General features: G+C 50.8%; 1 protein-coding gene across 3 annotated transcripts in view; it reads right to left on the reverse strand.

The window, feature by feature from the left end:
• The window catches only part of LOC132217960 (transient receptor potential cation channel subfamily V member 2-like), a 49,320-nt gene that overhangs the window by 17,632 nt on the left and 17,752 nt on the right, over positions 1 to 13,936 (reverse strand). For 2 of the 3 annotated variants that reach the window (XM_059668521.1, XM_059668522.1), the window contains one exon: positions 464 to 685. In XM_059668521.1, coding sequence (XP_059524504.1) covers positions 464 to 685 — 222 coding nt within the window. Of the gene's footprint in view, positions 1 to 463; positions 686 to 5,165; positions 5,283 to 13,936 lie in introns of those variants that run through there. The other variant, XM_059668523.1, reaches the window with a different exon arrangement.

Here is a 13,936-nt window from a genome sequence, read left to right on the forward strand (position 1 = left end):
CAGGAGGGCTCTCATGCAGTCTGAACTGATACAGATCACAGGAAACTCAAAGTAAAGGTGCTCCCAGCAGAAGCCCACCGTCCACAGTCTGAGCCCACACCCCTTGGCCGACAGGCTCAGCCTTGGTGCAGAATCGTCTTTGACTCCCTCCCCTGCTACCGTCCGTCAGAGGGGCCATGACAGGGTGGGGGCCAGGCATAAACTGGGGGGTGCAAGGGTCAGTTGAGCACTTGGAGCTGGAAGAGTATGTCCCTTTGAAGAAGAACATGACCTCAGAAGACTGAAGGCCAAGAATAGAGAAGGTTCTGGAAGGGGCCATCCCAGAGAGCAGAGCAGAGGTCAGCCTGTCAGGACCAGGAGCTGTCCCAGTCAGACTGAGGACCCCGCAGGCTGTGGGGAAGGGGCACCGAGTGCTCTGCTGGAAGTGAGGGACCCCGAGCTGCACCCCCATTTGCTGCCTTACCTGGCACCTGTTCTCATTGGGAGTTTCACTTTGATCAGAGGGGCGTGGTTCCTGTCCTCGCGCACATAGCGTGACTCCATGGGGGTCAGCTCATCCCCAAGGCCCCGCTGTCCTGTGTCCACATCAGCTCCATCTTCCCAGACTCTATCATAGGTCCCCAGCCTGAAAGCTGGGGGGCCAGAGGCGGAAGCCATCCTGGGGGTGGCGATCCAGCGGGAACCTCTATGGAGAGAGATGTCAGGGGCCCCGCCTGCCTCCGCCCAGGGAGGGGTAGGCGGTCTGGCTGGGCTGCAGACTGAGGGGTTTAGACGCTGAGTACACCCACCCACATGGATGGGGATGGGCTGCGAGGAAGGAATGAGGACGAAGGGAAGTTCTGGTGTGAGGATGGCGGTGCCCTCAGAGAGGGGGGAACAGGACCCAACAGGCCTGCCTCTTTGCCGCTGTCCCACGGGAAGGGGCTGAGGTGTCCCTGACTTTCCCTCCAGGACTTCCTGATGTGGAGGCCACAGCCCCTGGCCTGGCGGTAGCAAGCGTTTGCATCCCCAGCACAGCCCTCTCTCTACGCACTCTGTCCAGCGTCTGGGAGTCACCGCAGATGAAGGTGCAGTAGTGGGGTGGGTGCAGGGCGCTCATCTCTCACCACGGAAGGGGCGCTGGCGGGGGCGCGTGGGGGGGGGGCGGGGGTGGGGTGGGGGGAAACCCTGCATCTGCTGCCAGGACAGCTGCAGCTCTAAAGTGAAGTGACTTCCCCAAGGTCGCAGCTGTGGCCGAGCCTGGCGACACCGCCTCCCGCCTGACGCTCCTCTTCCGTCCCCAACATCGCGGGCTGCCTGCCCCGCCGCTGAAGGCACCGAGCGCCCCCCTGTGCACCGCCGACTCTCGGGGCTCCAGAGGGGGGGACCCTCAGGCGGCCCGGAGCCCTTGGCCGGCAGCCCTGCCCGCGCTGGCGGAAGGTCTGCCCCCGCCGCCTGCCCTGTCTGGGAGGAGCGGAGTGAGAGACCGAAGGGGACCGCAGGGGGGCACAGGGGGCTGGGCGCAGGGGAGCAGAGGGAAGGGGGGGGGACCTGCGGGAGGAGGAGAAGGTCGAGCGCCGGGGCCTCTCCTTCCCGCTCCGGCTCCCACAGAAACGGGCGCGGGGGGCGCGGGGACCTCACTGGATGCCTCCACATGCCGTTTTGACGCACCACCTTTCTGCCCGCCCCGGGCTGCTTCTGGGGACAGACCCACCCAGCCTGGCCGAGGTCCGCCCCCGCCCCCACCCCCAACCTCCGCAGCAACAGTTGGGGTCCAGCCCCGCCCCGCCGGAGCCCCCCTGGTCCCCGCAGGGAAGGCCGGAGCCCCCGCTGCAGACGGAGGGAGCGCGCCCAGCAGAGCCCCGCTCGGGCCTGGAGAAGCAAGAGGCCCATCGGGGGTCCCGCCCCATCATTCGCTGTCAGGTCTGGGGACCCCGGCATGGTCCCCCGACTTACCCCGGGGCTGCCAGGCGCGGGCGGCGGCGGAAGTGAAGCCGGAGGCTGACAGCCGGGCGGCCGAGGCACCCAAAGCTCGGGCTGCAGCCGGAGGGGGCTCCCGGGGTCTCCCACCCTCAGCCCGCGCGCCCGCTGCAAGGTGGGATCTGGGGTGCTCTCTCCCGTCAGGGCCGGGGGACGTCAGGGACTGACTTTATGGACCACTGGCCACACCCCGTGAGTACACGCCCTGCGCCCGCCCCCACCCGCTGCCTGGGCACTGGCACTGCGGGCGGCGTTGGGGGAGCAGGGGCAGCCCTGGAGCGCAGGGCGGGCGCGGGCGCGGGTGGGGAGCCTTGCCCACTACACCGCACCTCCCCTCCCCTTCCTCCCCGCGGGCCTCCCGACAGCCGCGTCCCGCTGTGAACTGGCTGACCCATCTCAGGACAGAGAGCTGTTGTGGATGGCCCCAGGGAAAGGAGAAGGGAGGTGAGGGAGAGAGGGGGAGAAGGGGAGAGGGGGAGAGGGACAGAGGGACAGAGGGACAGAGGGACAGAGGAGAGGAAGAGGAGCACATGCCTGAGGGAATTCCCCCCAGCCAACCACCCAACAGTTTGAAGGACTTTCCCACCTCCTGGGGCTTCCCCCCCCCCCCCCCCCCAGCCAGGGGCTCAGAGGACTCCTGGACTTCCAGCTGTGTGTGGGGGGAAGGGGGCGGGGGAAGTTGCTGTACTGCCCTGGTCTGGACTCAGCCCTGGATGCTTGGGGACACAGCCACCAACCAAGTAGCCCTAGGATGTCTCTCTCCCCCCCCCCCACACACACAGAGTGACACACACAGAGACACACACACAGACACAAAGAGACACGCACAGACACACACACAGAGACACACACACACAAAGAGACACACACACAGACACACACACAGAGACACACACACAGACACACACACACAGACACACATAGACACACATAGACACACACACACAAAGACACACACACAGAGTGACACACACAGAGACACACACAGACACACACACAGACACAAAGAGACACGCACAGACACACACACAGAGACATACACACACAAAGAGACACACACAGACACACACACAGAGACACACACACAGACACACACACAGAGACACACACACAGACACACACACAGAGAGACACACACACAGAGTGACACACACAGAGACACACACAGACACACACAAAGAGACACGCACAGACACACACACAGAGACACACACACAGAGACACACACACAAAGAGACACAGACACACACACAGAGACACACACACACAGAGACACACACACAGAGAGACACACACAGACACACACACAGACACACACAGACACACACACGCACAGCAAATGTACCGAATGTATCTCTGTGTCTGGTCCAAGCCACTTTCATCGCTCCCTGGGAGACTGCACCCACCTCCACACTGGTCTCCCCTCTTCACTCCTGCCCCACCCTCACCCTCATAATCCATTCTCCTCACAGCAACTGGAGTATCTTCCAAAAGTAAAACCAGGTCACCCCACTCCCCGCTTAACTCCCACCCCAACCAGCGGTTTCCTCAGGTGCTTAGAATAAAATGCATCCTCCACACACAGCCCTGCACAGCCCGGAGGGGCTTCCCATCACCCCACCTTGGTCTCTCCTTGCACCCCTGTTACACTCTGTATCACCAGCACAGCCCTCTCTCTACTCACACTCTGTCCAGCGTCTGAGAGTCACCGCAGATGAAGGTGCAGTAGTGGGGTGGGTGCAGGATGCTCATCTCTCACCAAGGAGGGGCCGCTGGCAAGGGTGTGGGGGGGGGAGGGGGGGTTGGAAACCCTGCATCTGCTGCCAGGACAGCTGCAGCTCAAAAGGGAAGTGATTTCCCCAAGTTCACTAGCTGTGGACTGCAGAAGCCAGTCCATCCTTGCTGCTTGACACAGTCGCTGCAGGGAAGAAACATCTTCACAGCATATGTTTCAAGGGACCTGGTGTGTATGGCATACTGTTCTTAATATGTTTGCTCCCCTTCTTAGCGCTATGTGTTCTAACCAGGGTCACCTCTGGGAGAAAGGTTGTTTCCCCAGGTGGGGATTTTTCCCTGGAGTTGGGGATTAACAGGACTAAGGAAGGGAATAAATCAGTAAAACCCCTTAACTAAGTGCCAGGCGGGTAATTAACCACTTTAACTATGAACAATCACGCTTAAGATACATAATCTTTACTTAGGATAATCTCCTTCAGTTACTTCCTTGTAGCTTAACAGAACAGTAGAGTAGAGACCTTGGAATGGAGATAACAAACGCCCCAACGTTTGGAATAGAATGGATAGTATTAAAATCAAATGTTATAAGTACAGATGTAACAGGAGAATAAAGAGAGAACCTGGCTAGGCTGCTGATCAACTGAGTGCTGTCTCTGAGTTATTCCTTCTTTGCCGACTCCGTTCACACCTTTGGGAACCCCTGGACCTACTGGGGCTGGACCCCAACAGTGGCCGAGCCTGGCGACATCACCTCCCTCCTGACGCTCCTCTTCTGTCCCCAACATCACCAGCCGCTGAAGGCACCAAGAGCACCTCTGTGAGCCACAGGCTCTGGGGGCTCCAGATCGGGGTGGGAGGGGACCCTCAGCTGCTGGCGCCCTAGGCCAGCAGCCCTGCCCGATGGCAGGAGTTCTGCCAGGGCCGCGCCCTCCTGGATGGAGCCCCCTCCACCTGCAGGGCACGGGGCGTCCCCCCGTCGGGGAGGGGCCGGACTCTGTCCCAAGGGAAGGAGCGGAGTGAGAGATGGGAGGCTTCCGCAGGGGGGCACAGGGGAGCAGAGGGAAGGGGGGGACCTTTGCGGGGAGGAGAAGGTCGAGCGCCGGGCCGCTCCCTCTCGCTCCGGCTTCCACAGAAATGGGGCGCGGGCACCTCACCGGATGCCTCTACATGCGGTTTTGACGCACCACCTTTCTGCCCGCCCCGGGCTGCTTCTGGGGACAGACCCACCCAGCCTGGCCGAGGTCCGCCCCCGCCCCCACCCCCAACCTCCGCAGCAACAGTTGGGGTCCAGCCCCGCCCCGCTGGAGCCCCCCTGGTCCCCGCAGGGAAGGCCGGAGCCCCCGCTGCAGACGGAGGGAGCGCGCCCAGCAGAGCCCCGCTCGGGCCTGGAGAAGCAAGAGGCCCATCGGGGGTCCCGCCCCATCATTCGCTGTCAGGTCTGGGGACCCCGGCATGGTCCCCCGATTTACCCCGCAGGCTGAGCCGGGGCTGCAGGGCGGGAGCGCGGGCGGCGGAGGAAGTGAAGCCAGAGGCTGACAGCCGGGCGGGCGCGGCACCCAAAGCTCGGGCTGCAGCCGGCGGGGGCCCGGGGTCTCACACCCTCAGCCCGCGCGCCCGCTGCAAGGTGGAGTTGGGGGTGCTCTCTCCCGTCAGGGCCGGGGGACGTCAGGGACTGACCTTCTGGACCACTGGCCACACCCCGTGAGGACACGCCCTGCGCCCGCCCCAACCAGCGGTTCCCTCAGGTGCTTAGAATAAAATGCATCCTCCACACACAGCCCTGCACAGCCCGGAGCGGCTTCCCATCACCCCACCTTGGTCTCTCCTTGCACCCCTGTTACACTCTAGACCAGTGGTTCTCAACCTTGGCTGCACATTAGAATCACCTGGGAATCTTTATTTTTAATTTTTTAAAAATATGTTTTACTGATTTTTTACAGAGAGGAAGGGAAAGGGATAGAGAGAAACATCAATGAGAGAGAAACATAGATCAGCTGCCTCCTGCACACCCCCTACTGGGGATGTGCCCGCAACCAAGGTACATGCCCTTGATTGGAATTGAACATGGAACCCTTCGGTCTGCAGGCCGACACTCTATCCACTGAGCCAAACCATTCAGGGCACCTGGGAATCTTTTTAAAATGCTGATTTCTGGGCCTCATCCTCCGGAAATTCTGTTTCTTTGTTATAGGGTGGGGCCACAACATTAGTAACAAAGAAACAGAATTTCCGGAGCATGAGGCCCAGAAATCGGGATTTTAAAAGGATTTCCGGGTGATTCTCATGTGCAGCCAAGGTTGAGAACCACGGCACTAGACCTTTGCTGTCAATATGGTGGTCACTAGCCATGGTGACTATTTAAATTCAAATCAATTATAATAAAATAAAATTAAACATTCAATTCTACAGTCACATTAGCCCCTTTTCAAATGTTCAGTAGTCACATGTGGTTGGCCAGTGGCTATCATATTGCAGAGCTTTTCCATCGTCATAGAGCATTCTATTGGACAGCACTGTTCTAGGCATTCTGAGCACGTGTTAGCCTCTCCTCTGTTGCCTCTGAGCCTTTGCACAAGCTGTTCCATCTGCCAGAGTCACACACACCCTCACACACACACACACACACACACACTGCCTTACTCCAGCCAACTCCTGCTCATCTGTCACCTCTCCATTGAGAACATCGCTTCCCCTGAGTAGCCTGTACTAGACCCTGAACTGGGATGGGAGTCCCCACTATGTATTCCCATGACACTTTGTACTTCTCTGATCAGAACTCATTATTCATTATTGTTAACATTTATTAATTGTCTGGCTTCGCCTTTAACAGTAACAAATGCCTACTGAGCACTCACTCTGTGCCAGACACTATGCTGAGTGCTTTACATTTAACCTCATTTCACAGATGAGGAAACTGAGGCGAGGCAAAGTGAGGTACCTTCCCAGGCCATTCAAATCCAGAGCCATACCCTTACCCACCAAGCTCTCCACGGGGTGAGATCTTGCCTTTTTAAAATTTTTATTTATTTATTTTCTCTGTACCCCAGTACCAAGAACAGTGGCCAGCAGAAGGCTTTGAAAGACTGGCTGGCCAATCATAATGCAGAGGGCATTACTGTACTGTTGAGGGGAACGGAGAGCAAGGGGGTCCCTCAAATCCCTCGGTGGCATCACCACATCAGGTGACAATGACAATTGGGCAGACAACCCCAAATGCAACAGCAGCTCATAAAAAGTCCTCAGATCGGTAGCCATTGTAAGGTTCGCGGTGCAGGAGACGAAGTCAGAGAGTCAGAGAGCCCAGCAAGTCAAAGGAGGAACTTTCATCTGCACTCCTGGCGGAGATTCACGGGTCCAAAGGCGGGGCCAGTGAAGTCTGGCCAAAAGGGAGTGGAGGCTTTTTTTAATACAGCTGTTCATTGAGGGCAGGGGAGCATGAGCTTGGGAGTCTCCGCAGGTTCTGCAGGGTTACTTGGGCTACCGATGTTAGTTGCCGCTGTAGGGAGGCTAAGGAGGCGGTAGTAGACTCCAGGTCTATCTGGAGCTTGTCCTTGAAATCCTGAGCAGAGACTAGGCTGTTCCTGAGCCCCCCCCCCCCCCCCGCCCCCGTCCCCCGCGAGGCCTACTGAGGCAGAGATAAAGAAAGAAGGTTCCCCGGGCTGGCCTTGGTGGGACTGGCTGCTGTGTGGATTTGGGTACAGTTTCAAGTGACTCGTCCCCCAGTTACCGGATTACTGGTCTGGTATCATATCCGTGGGGGCAGGGTGGGCTTTGGAGTTTCAAATTCCCAAAGGGGAATGCCAGCCAAGGGAGGCTGCCATTCACCTTGCCCCTGGGTCCCTGGAGGAGTTATGAGTGGGGCGGCAGCCAGCAAAGGTCTTTGGAGAGAGGCGCATAGAAAGCAGTGCGAGACATTGGGCAGGGTGCGGGTCTCCTTGAGGAATAGTAGAGTGTGTTGAATAAGTTGGGGCCAAGAAGATAGGACTTCTACCCGGGGGGAGTCGGGCAGCTTCCCTTTAAGGGACTGTTCGGCCTGTAGGATGCTGTTGGAGACCTGGACTTGGGCCTCCTGGGCCAAGACATATTTCCGGGAGATGTAGATGGCCCCTGAAGGGGTTATCCATAATAGCTGAGTGGAAACAACCCAGTGTCCATCAATTGATAAATGGGAAAACAAAATGTGATCTCTCCTTACAATGGAATACTATTCAGCCACAAAGAGAAATAAAGTACTGATATGTGCTCAACATGGATGAACCTTAAAAAAATTAGGCTAAGTGACAGAAGCCAGTCACGCCCTGGCTGGGGTGCTCAGTGGGCTGAGCATTGCCCGGTACATAGAAAGATTGCTGGTTCAATTCCTGGTCAGGACACGCGCCTGGTTTTGGTTTGATCCCTGGTTGGGGTTGTTACAGAAAAACCAGAGAAGAACCAAGCAACGCTCAGAGAGTTTGGAGTTACACTTTATTCACCGCAGTGGGCGTAGAGAAAATGAATTCAAGTTCTAAGCAGAGCTACAAGCAGAACTTCCCTTTTTATGAAAGAGCCAGCCCTATGTGTCCTTAGTGGTTATCTTGCTGGTGGCCTTGAAAACTACACAGTTCTATCCAATTAAAAAATGCACCTGGAATTGTTGTAAATGTTTCCCCCCACGTCCCGCGTGGTTCAGGGTTCAGGATCTGGAAGAGGAGCCACAGACAAATGAAAGAGAAGACACAAGAGATAATTTAGAAATATTGGGGGCCCAGGTGGGTAAGTCCAACTCAAGAGGAAGGACTTACACCGGTGCTCAGGCCTTGCCAACCTTTTATTGGTTTGGGATACACCCATAGCCCTTAGGTAGGCAAGTTCCAATAACACACAGACTATCTTATCAATAAGGATTTACATGACTATCTGGTGGGAAAGTTGCTTCAGCTACCATTGTCTGGACTAACAGTGGGTGCATAGCTCTGACCTTGGCTAGGGCTTCAAGGGTCACCAGCCTTCTGGGTTCTCTGTCCATATCTCTCTGCTAGTTAAGACAATAGGTGGTTTCCCACATCTCCCCTTTCTCTTTTCCTTAAAAAATCTTGTATCTGCAGACCAGAAATAAACATATAAAAACAAAAAATGTTTAAGTCCCAATTTCAATGTCCAACAGTTCTGAGTCCAAGTTTCAATGTCCGACAGTTCCTTATGTGTACATGTTAGCAATGATATTTCAGTTCTGGATGGTGGACAAATGGTGGCAGTGCAGGTCCGACCCTCTCTGGTTTGGACCTGGGCAACCTGCAGCGACACACAGCTGCTGACTGCTAGCATGGCAAAGCGTCGTCAGCGTCTTCCATCTCTGGATTGTTTTTCCTCTTGTCTTCATGGCTGGAGCAGTCCTGATAATTCCTCTCTGTTGCAGGAATCCACATGGTCTTGGAGTTGTTTTCTGAAAATATACCAACATATTCTCTACCAAAACTTAATAAAGGAAATTTTACTTGGGATCCTTTTTATATTTTCCCAAATGATTTTCCTATGGCTTATTTTGACACCGTGTATGTTTTTCATGGGTGTCTTGCTGTTAGCATTACAAATGAAATTTTTTTTCTAGATGTAATTTAATTACAGGATATTTTTCCTTACATGGTATTTTTCCACTATCCCCCCTTTTTTTGATTTAATTATTAGAAGGCTTTTGGAAAAATTTTATAATGCAGTCTAGATAACTTTAAATTTTAATTTTTTGCACAAAAATATGACTGTTTTAGGTTCATTGCATGTTAAGCAATTTTACCATGAAATGAAAATCTTGGTTAATACTTCTTGAATATTTACTTATTTCAATATTAGCCAATTTTAATAAATCTGAAAACTTGACTACTATTTTACTGTCAAATTTAATACTCTAACAACAATCTTAGTTTACACTGTAAATATTAATGGAAAAGGTTATTTTGCATCCTTGAGGAGGCCCTGAGCATTCCTGTTGTTAGGCTGGATTTAGATATAGGGTAGCTGCTGTCAGCCAAGTCTCTGTTATCTGGATTATTATCTGAGCTGGGCCAAGTCTCTTTCTGTTATCTGGGTCCCGATCTGAGCTGGGCATGGGAAGCGGGAAGCAGCCATAGAGGCAGGAGACCTCCCTCAGAAGGGGCGAGTTGTTCAAGCCTCTGCATAGTTGGGAGAGGGGGGAGGATCTGCGCCCCACCTCTGTTGACCCCCAAGTTCTCTCCTGATGGCCCCTCTGCGACTGTGCCTGTTAGGTTGTTTCTTCCCTGAGGAATCTTACCCTTCTCTGGCTAACCAGCCATCCTCCGGGGCCAAGCAGGGTGATGTGAGGTTCAGTTCTGTCTTCTTGGTAGCCTATGCCCCTGTGGCCTCCACGCCCAGCGACTGCCTTGGGATCCCCTCGCCTGCTGGTGGGGCCCCAGCATTGATCACATATCTTGGGGAACCCAGGTTTCTTCTCCAGGGAGGGCCCAGCTCACACCATAGGGCGAGAGACAGATCCATGGTACCAGCCACCATGAGGCTTCAACCTCAGCATGAACAGAGAGCTCAGGCAACAGCTGTGGGCAATTAGATTGTAAAAATAGGGACCCTCTTGGCAAAAAAGGCAAGAGAGGTCAATACAGAATGCTCAAGTGCCTTCCCAGGGGGCCTTCCACACAGTGGAAGGGATTAAGTCCTTTCATGTCCCTATTAAATTGCTGCCAAACATTCAAAGAATTAATTTGTAAGTTTGTTTGGGATAAATGTACAATATGCTGTTGTAAAATATCCAAAATTATTAATGACATTGTGGAATAATATCATGTAAGGATATTCTTTGCTCTAGGCCATGGCAATTCAATTTTAAACTGGCTGTCTCAAGGTTTGGAATGCGGAACCTGGTTTGCAAAAAGGCAATTTACAGAAGCAGAAACAGCATGCTATCTAAATTACAGTTTTGGGTAAACACATTATCTAGAGTCCTTGGGTAACCTGGGTTAAACTTAGGCATGTTATGTAAATTACAGTTTTGGTTCTCCGGAACACTGAGTCAACAGGGACACGTTAACTGGGGCCCTTTGACCTTGGGAAACTGTGCTGTCCTTCCCAGGTAAAGGAAAATATGCTTTCTAGGACCAGTGTGACCACTGCAAATGGGATTTCACACTACAATCCATAGGGTCTCCAGTCGAATGGGATGATTTATATAATTCAGAAAATCAAAATAACTTTTCCATTGTTAAACAGAGCAAATAAGTACAGAAGCCAAACAGCAGAGTTAGAGTTAAACTATAGTTTCTACCTGAGATGATCGCTACCATACTTCACTTTACCATGCCCCAGGTGGTCTCTGGGCTGTTTGTCGTCCGGCTCATCCTCCTCCTGCTCCTCATCTTCAATGGACTGCTTGGAGTCGCTGCTCTCTGTGGCTGAGGTAGTTGATTGTCTGCAGCTGCATGGTGTGGCTCCAGGTGCAATGTCCTCATTAGTCTGGCTAGTATCTCTCTTGGATCCCTGTTGCAGTTTAATATTTCTAGCAGGAATCCACATGGGTTTGGAAAAATTCTCTGGGAATATACAAGCATACTCTCTGCCAAAGGTTAATAATGGGTCAGGTCCCTTCCATAAACCAGATTCGGGATCCTTCCATTTAACTAGACCATTTTCTTTTGTTTTATTCTGACACCAATGTAGCTCCATAGGTGTCTTTCCATCAGCATCACAAGTGAAAAAATTTAAAGTAATTAACACTTGGTGCAGCCTACCCGTAGGTGATTTCTCCATCATCCCTCCTTTTTGTTTTTCAAGTTGGGATTTTAACCGCTGATGCTGTCGTTCAATAATGGCCTGTCCTTAGGAATTATATGGTATTCCTGTAATGTGCTGAATTTTCCACCTTTTACAAAATTCCTGAAATTGACAGCTTGTATTTTGAAGGCAAACCCCTATTCTGTAAAACTATTGTTTGGAATTCTCTGCTATTGTTTGGACGGCCTCTTATTCTGAAAAAGTAACTTTGCTTCCTAGCCTGCTTGAATAATGGGGGAGATAAACTTAGCTATCTGACCTTGTAGGCCAGAGACTAGATACACCCAATGCCATGCCAGGTGCATTTTTTAATTGGATAGAACTGTATAGTTTTCAAGGCCGCCGCCAGCAAGCACACAGAGGGCTGGCTCTTTTATAAAAAGGGAAGTTCTGCTTGTAGCTTTGCTTAGAATTTGGATTCATTTCCCTAAGCCCGCCGCCGTGAATAAAGTGTAATTCCAAATTCTCTGAGCACTGTTTGGTTCTTGTCCGGTTTTTCTGTAACAGTATAAGCAGGCCCATTATCAGTTTTTTTTTATTAATTGATTTTTTACAGAGAGGAAGGGAAAGAGATAGAGAGTTAGAAACATTGATGAGAGAGAAACATCCATCAGCTGCCTCCTGCACATCTCCTACTGGGGATATGCCCGCAACCCAGGTACATGCCCTTGACCGGAATCGAACCTGGAACCTTTCAGTCCGCAGGCCGACGCTCTATCCACTGAGCCAAACCAGTTTAGGCAACCCCCATTATCAGTTTTAATAATTTTTGGAATTCCCATGACGGCACAAGCAGCTAGGCAATGATTAATAACCTGTTTTGCCGTTTCTCCTGTAGATGCAGTAGCCCATAGGACTTTTGAAAAGGTATCTACAGAGACATGTAGTGCCCCAAGGTGTCCAAAGGAATTATAATGCATTACAAGTGAAAAATAATTTTTAAAGTAAAAATTTCTTGATGTAATTTACTCACAGGGGCTTATTCCACTATCCCCCTTCTTTTTTGATTTAAATAATATTAGCCAATAAATTAATTTGAAATAAGGTTAAATTTTTATTATTTTTAGAGTTATGGACAGTAAATGACATTAATTAAATTTCTTCAATTAGTCTTTCAGTAACTTTACACTAGCTATATTCAGGGAGGCAAAAACCCAAATTATTTACCTTTCTATATTAAACCTAGTACATTTAATTACAGTCCTCCAGATGTTTGAAGGCAAAATCTCTTTCTATTATTTTCTTGCAGAGTAATTTTCAATCAGTATCCTTTCCCTCTCACAGCTGGGTTACACTTGGAGAACTTAAATTTAAAAAAGAAAAATCTTTTTCTTTTATTCCAAGTAACCTACAGGGTTACTTCTTGGATGTTGACTGATGACCTTATTTAAAGTCAGTCATTACACATTTATGGCGACTATACTTATTTTCAGATTTGGTATTTTAACAGCAAGTCATTAGATTATCCTATAAATATTAGTGGAAGATATTTCAAAATTTTAAAATTTCTCCTTTTATTAAATTTAAAATAATATTTTTAAACAGCATTCCCTTTTGGCTTATTTGCATATAGAGAGGGATCATGGGAAGCCTTCAGTAACTTTTTTAGAAGAATTTACTAGGATTCAATTGTTTATAAAGATATTGGCTTCTCATATAACTTAAACTATATGAAACTTTGATTATATTTTTAAAAGTTAATTTAATAAGTAATTTAAGTAGATATTTTTATTGATAAAGCAAAGTTAGTAAATTTAGTAAACTTTTACGTCTGACTCACAAGGCGCGAACGCTGCCCTACCTCCAGCCTAATTTAAAATGCAGCAGCGAGGAGCTTTTGTTATTTTAAATTACATCTTATAATTCCACTGCTGTATTTTAAGAAATATTAAACAAAATAACTTGTTTTTGCCGAAACCGGTTTGGCTCAGTGGATAGAGTCGCGGCCTGTGGACTGAGGGGTCCCAGGTTTGATTCCGGTCAAGGGCATGTACCTGGGTTGCGGGCACATCCCCAGTAGGAGATGTGCAGGAGGCAGCGGATTGATATTTCTCTCTCATCTATGTTTCTAACTCTCTGTCTCTCTCCCTTCCTCTCTGTAAAAAATCAATAAAATATATTTTATTTATTTATTTATTTTTATTAAATCTTTATTGTTCAGATTATTACATTTGTTCCTCTTTTTCCCCCCATAACTCCCCTCCTCCCAGTTCCCGCCCCACCTTCCGCCCTCACTCCCCACCCACTGTCCTCATCCATAGGTGCACGATTTTTGTCCAGTCTCTTCCCGCATCTCCCACACCCCATTCCCCCCCAAGAATAGTCAGTCCATTCCCTTTCTATGTCCCTGATTCTATTATAATCACCAGTTAATTCTGTAGATCAGATTATTTATTCACTTGATTCTTAGATTCACTTGTTGATAGATGCATGTTTGTTGTTCATAATTTGTATCTTTACCTTT

This window comes from Myotis daubentonii, chromosome 16 (assembly GCF_963259705.1).
Source record: "Myotis daubentonii chromosome 16, mMyoDau2.1, whole genome shotgun sequence".
Classification (NCBI taxonomy): domain Eukaryota; kingdom Metazoa; phylum Chordata; class Mammalia; order Chiroptera; family Vespertilionidae; genus Myotis; species Myotis daubentonii.